Source organism: Canis lupus, chromosome 10, assembly GCF_011100685.1.
Source record: "Canis lupus familiaris isolate Mischka breed German Shepherd chromosome 10, alternate assembly UU_Cfam_GSD_1.0, whole genome shotgun sequence".
In the NCBI taxonomy this organism is placed as follows: Eukaryota; Metazoa; Chordata; class Mammalia; order Carnivora; family Canidae; genus Canis; species Canis lupus.
In genome coordinates, this window is record NC_049231.1 from 38,651,354 (window position 1) to 38,664,370 (window position 13,017).

At 48.1% G+C, this 13,017-nt stretch overlaps 1 protein-coding gene across 5 annotated transcripts in view; it reads right to left on the reverse strand.

The window, feature by feature from the left end:
* The window catches only part of NCK2 (NCK adaptor protein 2), a 150,268-nt gene that overhangs the window by 14,593 nt on the left and 122,658 nt on the right, over positions 1–13,017 (reverse strand). For all 5 annotated transcript variants that reach the window (XM_038550884.1, XM_038550883.1, XM_038550882.1 and 2 more), the window contains exon 5: positions 3,604–4,325. In XM_038550884.1, the coding sequence (XP_038406812.1) occupies positions 3,604–4,325 (722 nt within the window). The remainder of the gene's footprint in view (positions 1–3,603; positions 4,326–13,017) is intronic.

Sequence of the window (13,017 nt, forward strand, 5' to 3'; positions counted from 1 at the left end):
GGTAGGTATTGAGATTCAGGACAGGAAAGAGAGCCCAAACAGGATCATGGGGTTCGTCCGGTCATTCCTTGAAAACACATGCCTGCCAGATACCTCCCCAAAATACCCAGGACATCACTGACACTGGATAGCGGATAGCACAGGATGCAGCAATGTTTGTGTTTGTTTTTCCAAAATATGCACTTCTCCTGCAAAAGCACACATGTCCTAAGGCTCAGCGCTGGGTATATTTTTATTTTTCAAAACAAAAAAATACTGAGTATTTTTAAATGCAGGATAATGTCAAGCAAGAGCCTAGCTTATTTACATTGGAATCACTCAGGATATCTTAACAAGATATATCTTGAAGCGGGGCTCTAAAAACGCTACTGTGCTTATTTAGAAGTCAGGCGTCCCGTGGTAACCTCGATCAGAGGACGGTCCCAGGCCCAAAGATGGCAAGAAGAAAGAGGAAGTGAAATGAAGATGCCTCTGAGTCCTGCAGGAATGCAGACCCCCTCAGCAACCTTTCTGGGCCTAGCATGAGACGATGTGCTGCAAGATTACAGCTGCTAGATGAGGGCTCCCATCGGTCTGGTGGTTACTTTGAAAGCCAGGCTCTCATCCCAGAAAGGCCATCTTCAGAGATGAATAGGAAAAGAGACAAAGAAGGAGAGCAAAGGACAGGAGAGCACTGGCAAGAGGCAGAGGCAGTCAGTGGATGGTGGAAAATGAATACGGAATGGATCTGTCTGCCTGTCCATCTACATAGTTCCGCAATGACCCGGATGTGAGTGAGAAAAGCAGACCTAGGTCTGCTGTTGGAAGAAATAGAGCAACATGCCTTGGAGACTCCAAGAGCATCCCTTTGGCACAAGGCAGGCATCCCAACAGCAGAACAGCAGAGTTTACGCGTAATGGCACAAGCCACCAGGAGGCAGCTGTGCATATGGTCAGGTCACACGGTGCTCTGTGGCTGAGCTAGTGCTAGTGAGGGTGCAGAGCTGATGCAGGTCCTCCCGTCTCCATTCCCCTATGACACACCATGAGTGTGTCATAGCTTGGTTTTCTGAGTTAAAATCCAAAAAATTTGTAATGGGTCCTATCAAAGTAGTTAAAATAGAATGTAAACAATTAATGTTTCAATTATTTAGAAAGTCAGTATATTCTGTAATAATCTGAGACAAACAAGACCCTGGAGCTTATTCAAAGGGTTAAGATGGAACCCAGATAACATAAGCTCAGGTGTACCCCAGAGATACTTTAGACCACTGCAAAAAAACCCAAATCGAGTCAAATGAATTCTTTGGTTTCCCAGTGCATCTACAGGTTATGTTTACACTATCCTGCAGTCCGCTAAGTGTGCGATAGCATTATGTCTTAAATAAATGATGTACCTGCCTCAATTAAAAAATACTTTATTGCTAAAAAATGCTAACCATCACCTGAGCTTTCAGGGAGTCAAAAATCACTGATCACAGATCACCGTAACAAATACAAACATAATGAAAAAGTTTCAAATACCTAGAGAATGACCAAAATGGGACAGGGACCCAAAGTGAGCAAATACTGGAAGATAATGGTGCCAATTAGACTGGAAACAGTATCTGTGAACCTCAATAAAGAGAAGCACAATGAAAAGCGGTATGCCTGTATCTCTACCCATCCAAAATGATTTGGTCTCTGAGTCCAGAGAGTGATCCCAGCTGGGTGTGTTTTTCCTACAGAAAAGCAGTAGTAGATCTACTCCAAGGCCAGCAATCTGGAGGGTGCTTTACTTACCTACCCTGTCCTCAAGCCCTAGACAAGAAGAACAGTGAATGGGGCTGAGGTGTACGCGCTGTGGGGATTGCTCTAGCCCCTCTCCATTCTAGAAGTATCTTCAAATTCAAAATCAAAATTTGTTTTAAAATTTTAAGTAGTCTCTACACCCAGTGTGCGGCTTGCTTGAACCCACGACCCCACAATCAAGAATCGCACAGTTCACCAACTGGGCCAGTCAGGCACCCTTCAAATTTAAAATTTCTAAATCAAGATTTTACTTTCTAGTGCTGGATTACATTTATCCCCTAAGTACTCTGGACCAATCACCTTATGCTATAATTGGTTTTCCAGTGATTTCTCTACGTTTCTGCTCAAAAGAGTTAAAAGTGAGGCATACTGCATTCTCCTAAGCCTCCAGCAGCACGATCTAAAGGAAGCTATGCACAGAACTTACGTCACGTGAGACCGATTCAATCTGATGTCCTGCCAGAAATGATAAGCTGTGGCGGCTGGATAAGAAAATCTCAGCATTCAGATTTCAGATGTAGTTAATACCCAGGTCTGGTGTGCTAGCCCCAGCAGGTCTAAGGCAGCCGCCAACTCTGTGACTTGCTGACACCGTGAGGGGTCTGGTTTCTACCACCAGGATGCTTCTCCTGTGTCTAAGAAGAACAGATCACAGCTGCCTTTCTCTCAGAAGAGCAAAAACATTTCTTGTGGCCTGGAATTGCTCTCAGATCAGTCTGCAAGAGTCTTGAATATGCACTTATTGTGGTATCAACCTTCCCAGAGGATACCAATTATGGTACAGATCACATATTTACCAGTCTTACAGTATGCATTTAAAAAATTAAACTGAAACCTGCCAGAACCAATACAACGTAACCACCATGGATTCTATCTGCAGAAGTCATGTTTTTTTTTGGGGGGGTGGGGGGGGGGGTGGGGTGGGGATCTTATTATATGGAAGGCATATCTGCAAAGAGATCAACAAAATCCATAACGTACTCATGAAAAGGTTACCGTGCGTGACAACCGGCTCAGTTCTTCCAGACAGGCTCAGCATACCCAAAAATTCAAACCCCCAATCCGCCTATCCCTGGAAAAGGATCTGCTGCAAGTCAGGCGGCCTCATACCTCTGATGCAGTTCACACACACACAAACTCATCTCTTTCAAGCCCTGTCTTTTTCTTTTCGATTCCGTTCCTAAGTGCTTTAAAAGCTTCTTGGAGATGAACTCCCTGATGCCGCCTGCGGTCGCCGTGCCCTTAGGATCGTCTGGTTTCAAAAGAAAAACAAACCGACCAACAAAAGGCTGTGTCAGAAACCAGGTGCCCCTCCCGCTGTGACCAGGAGACATGCCTGGGACCTAGAGAGGAAACAAAGTCAACCAGCAGGGCCTGGGTTGCGGGAAGTGGGGTCACTCACAGAATGGGAAACCTGGAGAGAAACTGATGTCGGAGTGTGCAGAAGAACATCGAGGGGAGAATCTCAGGAGAGCGGCACGACCGCCTTCGGCAGCTGCAGGGCCATTCTACCTGCCGTCCCCCCTGCCAGATAGGTCCCCGGGTGGGTTTCTACACCCACGGGGGACTGCAGTCCATCACGGTCCGTTGCAGCAACCCCAAGCAGGCTTGCGGGCCGTGGGATTCCCCTAGCTGACCTGGAGCCGCAAATACGTGGGGCTCTATGTGAACAGGAGCTGCAAGCATCCTCCGGCTACTCGCCGTGCGCGTGGAGAGGGATCGGAGAAGAGCAGCGCGCCTGCCCTTGCACCCCTCCCCCCCCCCCCCACTCGCACACACGCACCCACGCAGCCCGGCAGGGCCCGGCCCCCGGCGCCTCCGGCAGGCACTCACCGAAGACTCGCTGTCCCGAATGAGGAAGTCGCCCTCCACGCCCCGCTCGTTGAGCGCGCACTCGGCCTGGTGCCGGGTCACGTTGCCGTAGTACCACTCGCGGCCCGCGAAGCGTCCGCTGCACGCGGGGCCCGCGTAGCTGATCTGCGGCGCGTGGGCGGGGTGCAGGGCCGGCCCGTCGCTCAGGACCACCACGTAGTTTTTGGGGACCAGGCCGACCTGCCCCCGGGCGTTTTTGCACTTCCACCACTCGGGGTCGTTCTCGGGCTTCTCGATCACCTCCATGGTCTCACCCTTCTCGAAGTTGAGCTCCTCCTCGGTGACCGAGCTGAACGGGTAGAGCGTCTGCACCACGTGCAGCACCCGGGCGCCCTGGCCGTTGCTCAGGGACGCGCCCTTCCGCAGGCTCAGGAACCTGGGGGACTCGGCGGCCGCTTCGTCCATCTCCTCCAGGACGTAGTTGGAGGGAAACCAGCCGATCTGCCCGTTGTAGCTGCCTCGCCACCAGCCGTCGCTGCACTTCTCCATGACGGTGACGCGCGACCCCTTCACCAGGGACAGCTCGTCCTCCCTCTCGGCCACGTAGGCGAACTTGACGAAGGCGGGGATGTTGAGGTCGTAGATGCGGTCGGCGCCGCCCCCGTTGGCCGGGAACTCGGCGTCCGTGCTGGGCGTCGGGGACGCGTCGCGCGCGCTCGTCTTCCTCTTGGTCTTGCCGAGGCCTGCGGAGACACAGCGGGGCTGAGCGCTCAGGGCCGCCGCCCCGCCCCCGCCCCCCCCCCCCCCACTGCCAGGGCACCGGCGCCCCCCAGGGTGGTACTCCCGAGGGCTGCCGCGCCCTCGGAGAGGAGGGCACGGGAGGGCTCAGCCCGGAGGTCTTCCGCCTGCTTGCAGGGGCGGGCGGACGGCCTGCTGGACTCAGACCTGTCCAAGGCCAGCCCGGGGCACAGGTCAGAGCTGCGTGCCTGGGCCACTCGGGGGACACCCGCGACCCTCCGCTGGCTACAAACCAACACCCTCCCCTCCTTTATTCTCTTCCTGCGCTGCTTCTGTCCTTCCAAAACGGGGGAGGGGGGGGCCTGAGCGCTCACTTCCCACACGTTGCAATGAGCCAATTGGAAGCAATCAGCTGATCTGTTAGGTCTAAGGCAGAATTTCTTGTATTGTGCCTCAAAACCCATTAGTGGATCATAAAATCAATTTACTGGGTTGTGACCATCTTTGTGTGTGTGTGTGTGTGTGTGTGTGTGTGTGTGTTGTTCTGGTTTTATTTAAGTTAGTAAGATAGAAAAACCTCCCAAGTGCATCAAGCATAGTGTGTTGCTTCAGTTATGTAAGGGAGCCAGTGCTGAGCTGCAGTGTGAAACTTATCTCTTCCTGTGTGTGGGGAAACCAGCGTGAAAAGCCCTAAGGTAAAAATGTTGCAGCCTGGGTGGAATGCAGAGGATTCTGGAGCCTTCTTGAGAGGGGAGCCTACGGAGAAGGCACATCAGCGCTCAGAGCTGTGGTGTGCCACTAGACCAGTAGGGCGGGCCATGCTCCCCAGCTTTTCCTGAGATGGCTGCCTGCCCACCAGCTCCACACAAGCTCCTAACTTGGTCAGTGTGCAGGCTTTGATGGTACGGAGACGCCATTTGCAGATTCCCCACCCTTGCAAAATGACACCAAAGCACTTTTATGGTAGCTTATTTTATTTCTTCAACTAAAATACCTCTCTCTCATTTTATTTCTTCAAATGGAGTAAAGACAGAATGATCCCAAGAATTACCTTTGCTTCTACTCCTTTGTTGAGGGGGCCAGGAGTTCAAGGGGAACAAAACATTGCCTTGTGATCATCCTCTACTGTGGAGTGCTGTGCACTGCCTTCTAGAGCAGACCCATCCCTGGCCTAAGACTCTGCTCCCCTTGGATACATGCCCAGCTCAGCACCACCAGTGTGGCTCCGCACACTAAAAGGCACTTGGATAGCAGACATGAGGGGACAGCACACGGGTGTGAAGTGACTGTTCACAAGGTCTTCAAGTGAACATACCAATTCTTCAAATGAATGGCTTCTGTGTGTGTGTTTTTTTTTATACACATTTTATTCAAGCATATAGGAAATAGGAAAGTAAACCAGGATACTAAACCAAGTTAAAATTTTAGACTTCTTACAAGTTAACTCACTTTACATGAAAACACAAACCTCTAAATCTTTGAACGAATCCTTTCATGCGATTTCAAGCCTACGTTAGTTTAGCTATGCGTGAGAGAGCTAGCTCACTAGCTTCAGAATCCAGGTGATTCACTAGCTTCAGAATCCAGAAGGCAGACCGTACATGAAAATACACTTCTGTCCTGAAGGCTCAGGCACCAGGGTATTCTAAGCCTCATCAAGGAGTCGGCATGCTAACGCAACAGGCAGAGGACAATTTCTACTTGTAACAAGACTTCAAGAAATAACACAAATAACTTTTTAAAAAGATTTATTTATTTTAGGAGACAGAAGGCACGTGCGAGAGGAGGGGCAGAGGGAGATAATCTTTAAAGCTGACTCCCTGCTTAGCATGGAACCCAGTGTGGGGGCTCCATCTCATAACCCTGAGATCATGACCTGAGCCAAAACCAAGAGTCAGACGCTTAACCCACTGAGCCCCTTAGGTACTCCTACAAATAACCTTCTAATAGACCTTTTCAAGTTTGTGAGTAACGAAAGGTACTTGAGAAAATACCTACAGAAGGGCAGGATTTAGACTACTCATGGGCACAGAAAGATGTCAAGATCAGCAGAATAGACAGTAGACCTTAGACCTCATAAAACTTTGTTGAAGACATTTCACAACTGACTTACGAATAGGCCACTTTGCTGACTCTTCAAGAACAAAATTACATTAGCCACTGAGTTTTTACACCAGGCACTTTTCTAGACTTTGGGGGAGACCAAGAAAAACAAGATAGGCACACTCCTTGCCTGTATGGAACTTAAATTTCTCTGTCAAGACTGGAACATTCCACATAGCAACCACACCACAGAAAATTCACCTGTTTTGCTTGAATGGGATCCAAATAGTCTTTGAGGCAACTCTGTAAAGGGAGGGGGTCATGGAATACAGCAGAACAACTGAATCCCAAGGAGGCCACTCATTAGCTATATGCTCTTGGGCAAGTTACTCAATTTGCGTCTTAGCTCTCTTACCCATAAAATGTGGACAACTGTGGCACTGTATCAGTGTGCTAGGGCTGCCAGGACAAAGTACCATAAACTTCAGGGCTTCAACAACAGAAATTTATATTCTCATAGTCCTGGGGGCTGGAAGTAAAAAAAGATCAAGGTGTGGGCAGGGCTGGTCCCTCCTGAGGCCTCCCTCACTAGCTGGCACATGGCTACCTTCTTGCTGTGTCTTCACACGGGCTTCCTTTCATTGTAGGTCTGTGTCCTAATTTCCTCTTCTTATAGGACATCAGTCACATTGGATTAAGACCCACCCTAAAGACCTCATTGTAACTCAATTACCTCTTTAAAGGGACCTTTACCACGTCCAGTCACACACTGACTTTCTGGGGGTTAAGACTTCGACATACGCATTCTAGGGGACATAATTCAGATTGTAATATAAAACAGGAAGCACTCTATGAATAACTATTACTACTCTGTCGAAGTCAGGCCTTTGAATTTCTTTTTTCTCAGACAGGTATTTTACCAGGAGAGGGCCAAAGTCCTTTCAACAGTCTTGGCAACAATGTTACCAGTGCCAGATGGCCACCAAAATAGAAAGCTTGCCTGTCAAGCTTTTGGCACCTGAGAAACATTATTCCAAGGGAGCAATGTCACATGTAGCTGCTGATGCAGTGAAATTCAAGAGACAGGTGTCTGGGAAGAGGAAGGAACTTGACTGTACTGACATTCATGTGATCTGAACACAACAGTCCTGTGACAAAGTGAGCACCTCCCTATTTCTGCAGATGGGGAAACTGAGGCTGAGATCAGGGAACTGACTTAACATAGACAGCCAGTAAAGTGGCAAAGACTTGGCACACCAATAAAGGCCTATTTAATCCAGAAGAGTCAAGAAACACAGTTCCATGAAGAGGCTGATACGTAGCAGGCTTTCCATGGCTAACACATCATGATTTGTACCATGATTGCTTTTTTAATCTTATTTTATGTATTTGACAGCAAGTAAGAGAGCACAAGCAGGGGCAGAGGCAGAGGGAGAAGCAGACTCTCCGCTGTGCAGGGAGACCAGTGCAGGCTCGATCCCAGGACCACGACATGAGCTGAAGGCAGATGCCTAACTGACTGAGCCACCCAGGCACCCCTAGGCCATGGTTTCTATGAGAAATGTATGAGGACCATAGAGTGTCAAAAGTCCATCCTCACTTTCCATTCCAACCCTCCAAAGCAGTGAGAAATGCTTCCTCTAATCCTAGGAAATGGAAATGGCCCGTGTCTCCAGGCGGAAGTGGGGCTAGGGTTCAGGGAGTGAAGATCTGGGATAAGAAATGTATCATGAGTGAGCATGAGGCCACGTGGCCACTGCCATGTGGCAGTTATGAGATCTCGAAGGCTCCCAGGGTCATCTCTGAATGCAAAACATGCAGATACTTCACGGGCGTATCAGAGGATGGCCATGCTACTGTATCTGCCAGCCCTAAGCCCCACGCCACCCCGAAACATCCAGGCTCCAAGCAACGTTTCTAATTTCAAGGCAAATGTGTTATCCCTTCGAGGGAAGCAGGTAGGATGGGAATTCCACAGTCTCCCCTCCATTCTCTGGGGCTATTTTTCCCACACATCTGTTCCATCACTTCTTCTTTCATTAAAGTCATACCACCTACATCTCCCAGTTGTAGCAAAAGCTCCTTGAACTCCAATGTGTGTTTTTGATTTTCTAACAAAGATACCGTGATTTTTTTTTTTCTTTCTCTTAAAAGTTTACATATTTCCTCAGCAGGAGAGGCAAATCCTCACATTCTTTTGCAGAGTCTCAGGCAATTTTTACCTACTATAAATGAACAGTAACCAACCAAATGTGGCAGACCGGAAGCCCTCGTTAACCAGTGTTTCTGCTCACACTCTCTCCCTGCCATGTTTTGGAAGACACACTTTCCCATGGGGCCTGCTCACCAGGGCCCAATCGTGAATTCCTGGAGCAGCCTGGGTTGTGGACAGGAAGAGCCCAAAAGCAGCACCATGCCCATCCTCACACAACCCTCCCCCCTGCCACACTCCTCCCCACCCACCCCTCTTAGGTAGGGGAGCTGGATATGTGCAGGATACCAGGCAGTTCCAGACCCTGCCAGGTGAGACCTGAAGCATGGGGGAGTACTGCTGTGTTATCAGCAAGATCTGGCATGACTTCAAATGATGGATGGCTCTTCTTTCCGTTGTCAATCATAAATTCCAAATGCACAGAATTTATCTGGTGCATAAGCGTTTTGGTTGGAGGTTTTGCTGCACTGTGCTCTGCATGAACCATATTATGGATGAGAATATCTAGAATGGGATCATCAGAACATCTCTACAATTGCTGGCATGCTGTATTAGGTGATGTTAACATTTTTTTGCAAGGTAATGACTCTCTACAGCTTGTTCAATAATGTATAACCTGCAACACCTTTGCACAATGAAAGAACAAAGAACTGAAATCACTGTTAAAAAAGGAAAAAGATGGTGTCTCACGTGGCACGTGCTCCAGAGTGACCAGGTTTTAACTTCTACCGTAAAGATTAGGCTCTCAGAACAACTGTGGTCCACCCCCTCCCCGCGCCCCCTGCCTAGTCGCTCAATCTCCCCCTGCCCCTGCCCCCACCCAGCAGCTTCAGAGCTCTTCTTGCTCCACCAGGGGTCCTGGGCAAGTCGGTGCTGGACAATGTGCTCCACATATCAAGATGGGTAAAAGCCTTGGAGAGAGCCTGAACACTGGCCGGGGCTCCGGGTCAGTTAGCAAACCGGCTGGACAGAAGGGCACGGAACCCTGAGCACGGGGCTGCCTCGGATGGATTGGGTTTATAGCTAAGGAAGGATGTGAACAAGCTCCTTGACAGAGCTGCCTCCACAGCTGTCATGTTAAAGACCAGGCACAATTTGTTCAATGAGCTTTATCTGCATCTAAAAATAGTAATAAAAATATTATTTGAAGTGGCAAATAGGGGAGTTGGATCTAAACATAAACCACACTTTTTAGCTTTTGTGATGATTTTCTTGCACCAAACCCTGGATCTCTGTTCCTGAGTTACATTTTCATTGACAATGAGCACATTTTAACTTTCTTGAATAAAATTACATACATTAAAGGCGGAGTTCTAATAAAAGCTTAAATATGTCATACATTATTAATGTTGGTGATTTTCAAGTCAAAATCTTTTAAATACTCCTTTTAAGATAAAGAGATGTTATAACAGATGACTTCAAAATATGCTGTAACTGTCACCTGCCAGCTGGAGATCTGGAGATGTAAGACAAAATGTCAAACAAATTTGATAGTTCAGAAATATATTCAAGTCAATTCATTTAGATGGTGTGCACTCAAGTTTTAGGGGGTCTATGGCAAAGACATTTTATTTTTGTTACTTATCAGATCCGCAACATAAACCAGATTTAACTAGAAAGTTTCTTTGTACCTAGAATGCCATTTACAATAAGACTGGAGGTCAATAATTTGTGGGGATTTCCCCCATTAGGGTTAGGACCTATTATAAGAGTGAACTAAAAATTATGAAGGGTTTTTATCATTAAATGCTAAGGAGCTCTGACAAGGTTTGATTAAGGTATAAAGTGTCCAAAGTAACTTTTCATAGAAGGTGAGGATCTATTTAATGTTTGGCTTCTAATAGCTTCCTGTGCTGTTATGTATGCATTCACAATTTGTGTCTAGTGTTCTAGCTATGCCAGATTAGCTTTCGCCATTCAAAGAGTAGCCAGTGCTGAAATTTATGATCAAAATATTTGATATATAAAGGGGAAAAACCCCACAAATTTATTAAACTTCTGATGTTTTGATGGGTGACCATTTAAAAATCAATGCAGTGGTCATCTGTTGTTACTTTAAATTGTTCAGTATCCTTTATCCCTTCTCTTATTCAACAGAACTCCTCTTCTTGTGGCTTCTGCGGAGCCATCCCCACCTCATGGTGCCATCTGTGGAAGACCCAGGACTCACATCTGCTGCAATTACAAGGGGGTACCAGCTCTCACCATCTGGAGCTGCCCAAGTTTGTAGAAGTCTGTAAGAATGAAGGCCAGAGCAGGGATAAGGCCCAGAATGAGAGAAAGAACCCCTGGATCCAACCATACTTCCTAGTGATGTGAGCCAACTGATTCCCTTTTGAAATTTTCCTCTTCTTTTGTTCTTTTTTTTTTTCACCTTGTCTACTTTATGGTTTGTCTTTGTCACTTCAATTAAGAGTGCTGAAAAATACTACTGCCCATCCCCTGCTCTCACTCCTTTCCCAACCTACCTTCTTCAGTATGCCAAGCTGTCGATTCCCACTTAGCAAAGTGGTAAGTCAAAGAGAATACAGTTGTAGACTGGGAGCACCCAGGTTTAGGTATGGGAGTGGAGGTGGGATGGTGGAGATGGGGACCGGCATCTCTACCGTGTCAGGGTTAACTGCCGGGCTGGTGTGCCTGCTTCCTAAGCCCAGAGAATCCTGGGCTGAAAATACTTAACTGTAAGAAATCACGAGAAATCTGTGACACTGGTGGCCGTAGACATTGGGCTTAACCGGCCCACACAACTGAACCTCCATCTGATGAAGGCCAGCATATCTGACTTAGGATGAATGAATTCAGTGTGGCCAGTATCTTAGGCATGGGCTGTCAGAGAAACCCCAAGGGCAGCTCAAGAGACGGGGACAGGCTCTCCAGTGCAGCTCAAGAGAGGGGGACAGGCTCTCCAGTGCAACTTATTTCAGACAAGGCCAAATCTAAGTCAAAATAGACTGAAGCATAAATGCTCTTACTCAGCTGTTTCAGTTAGTTAGCATCTGTCCCTTTTGTCATACAGAGGCTCAAACATGTCACCAACTGCTGATCATGGATGAGCTCGGGAGAGGAGAGGCAGGGTGGGGGCAGAGGAGACAGGCTTCCCGGGGCTGTGAGCAAGGCGTGAAGGTTGGGGCCATGCTCTGGAAAACGAGCGGGATGTGGGACGAAGCCAGAGGGCTGGGCTGGGCTGGAGTGAAGACATGCACAGTTGAGGTGGGCAGAACTGTGTTGGGCAAAGCAAAAAGCTTATTAACCCTATTCTCTTCTTAGTGTCCCACTGGCAGAAAAAATTCCACCTGGCCATTAGGGATTGGATATGCTGAAAGAAGGGGAAACCCTAGGTCTCTAACCACTTCTGGGACAAAGGACTAAATGCATCCTTGGTGGCTTTTGTCTCTTTTTGGGCAACAGCTTCATTTGCAAAAACTCCCAGCTTCACTGTCACTGCTGTTGGGTGCCACAGTTCCACGCTTCTATAAGATTTGACAATAGGAGAGAATATAACCTTCTGACAGCTGGGCTATGCTAGAAGCAAAGGAGGCTGCACTAGAGTTGGCCAGGGAACTTTCTTCCTCTAGTTGTTGGAATGTAGCTTTTAAAAATGAAAACCAAGGTTTTTTCCAGACGCTTAGTCAGTCTGCATGGCCAGACCACAGGCAATATGACCCACGGGCTCGTGGGCAGGACTCAGGGTCGGTGAGTAAGTAACTTCCCATGGGCCTTTCCCCCTCAATAAAGCAAGGGCTGATCACAAACACCTGCTCAGCAGTAAGATCTGTAAACACTAAAATAATGTCACGTCACCCTTACACCCTCCTTATAGTGCTCACCCACCTCGATTTCAGTGCCCACCTCACTGTGCTGAGAAAGACGGTGTTTAGTTATTTTGTGGCCTCAGGGCCTGATATTCAGTGTTTGCTCAGCTAATAAGCTCCACTTCCCATCTCCCCACCAGTACTCCGTATGTACTGGTAAGTCGATGATACACTCCCATGTTGCCAGGAGTGTTAACACATTACTGAGAAGCAGGCCATGATCACAACGAGCAAGCTTCCCAACGTGTAGATGGAAGGGGGCTGTTACACCCGAGGTAAACCCCCACCGGCCTGGGTAGGGCTTGCCAGCTGAGGGAGAAACAGAGTTACTACCAGCCATCCCTCCATCCCGGTGGTCTCTCTTCCAATGGGCAGGCCACCCCAGGAGCCAGCTTAGAGACAGGTGCCAGGGCAAAGGGCCTAGCATCACCCGGGGCCATGCGTCCAGGGCTCTGAACTGGAATTTCCATCTTTGGGCATAAGCAAGCCTGCCCATGTGTGAGCAGCCAGGCAAATAACATGATGGAACACTGAAGCCTGAAAAAACAAATCACTTAGAGCATAGGATTTTCTATCAAATGTGAAAGTCGGATGGTAACACAGATGCCCATGAAAAGAATTTTTAAAAAT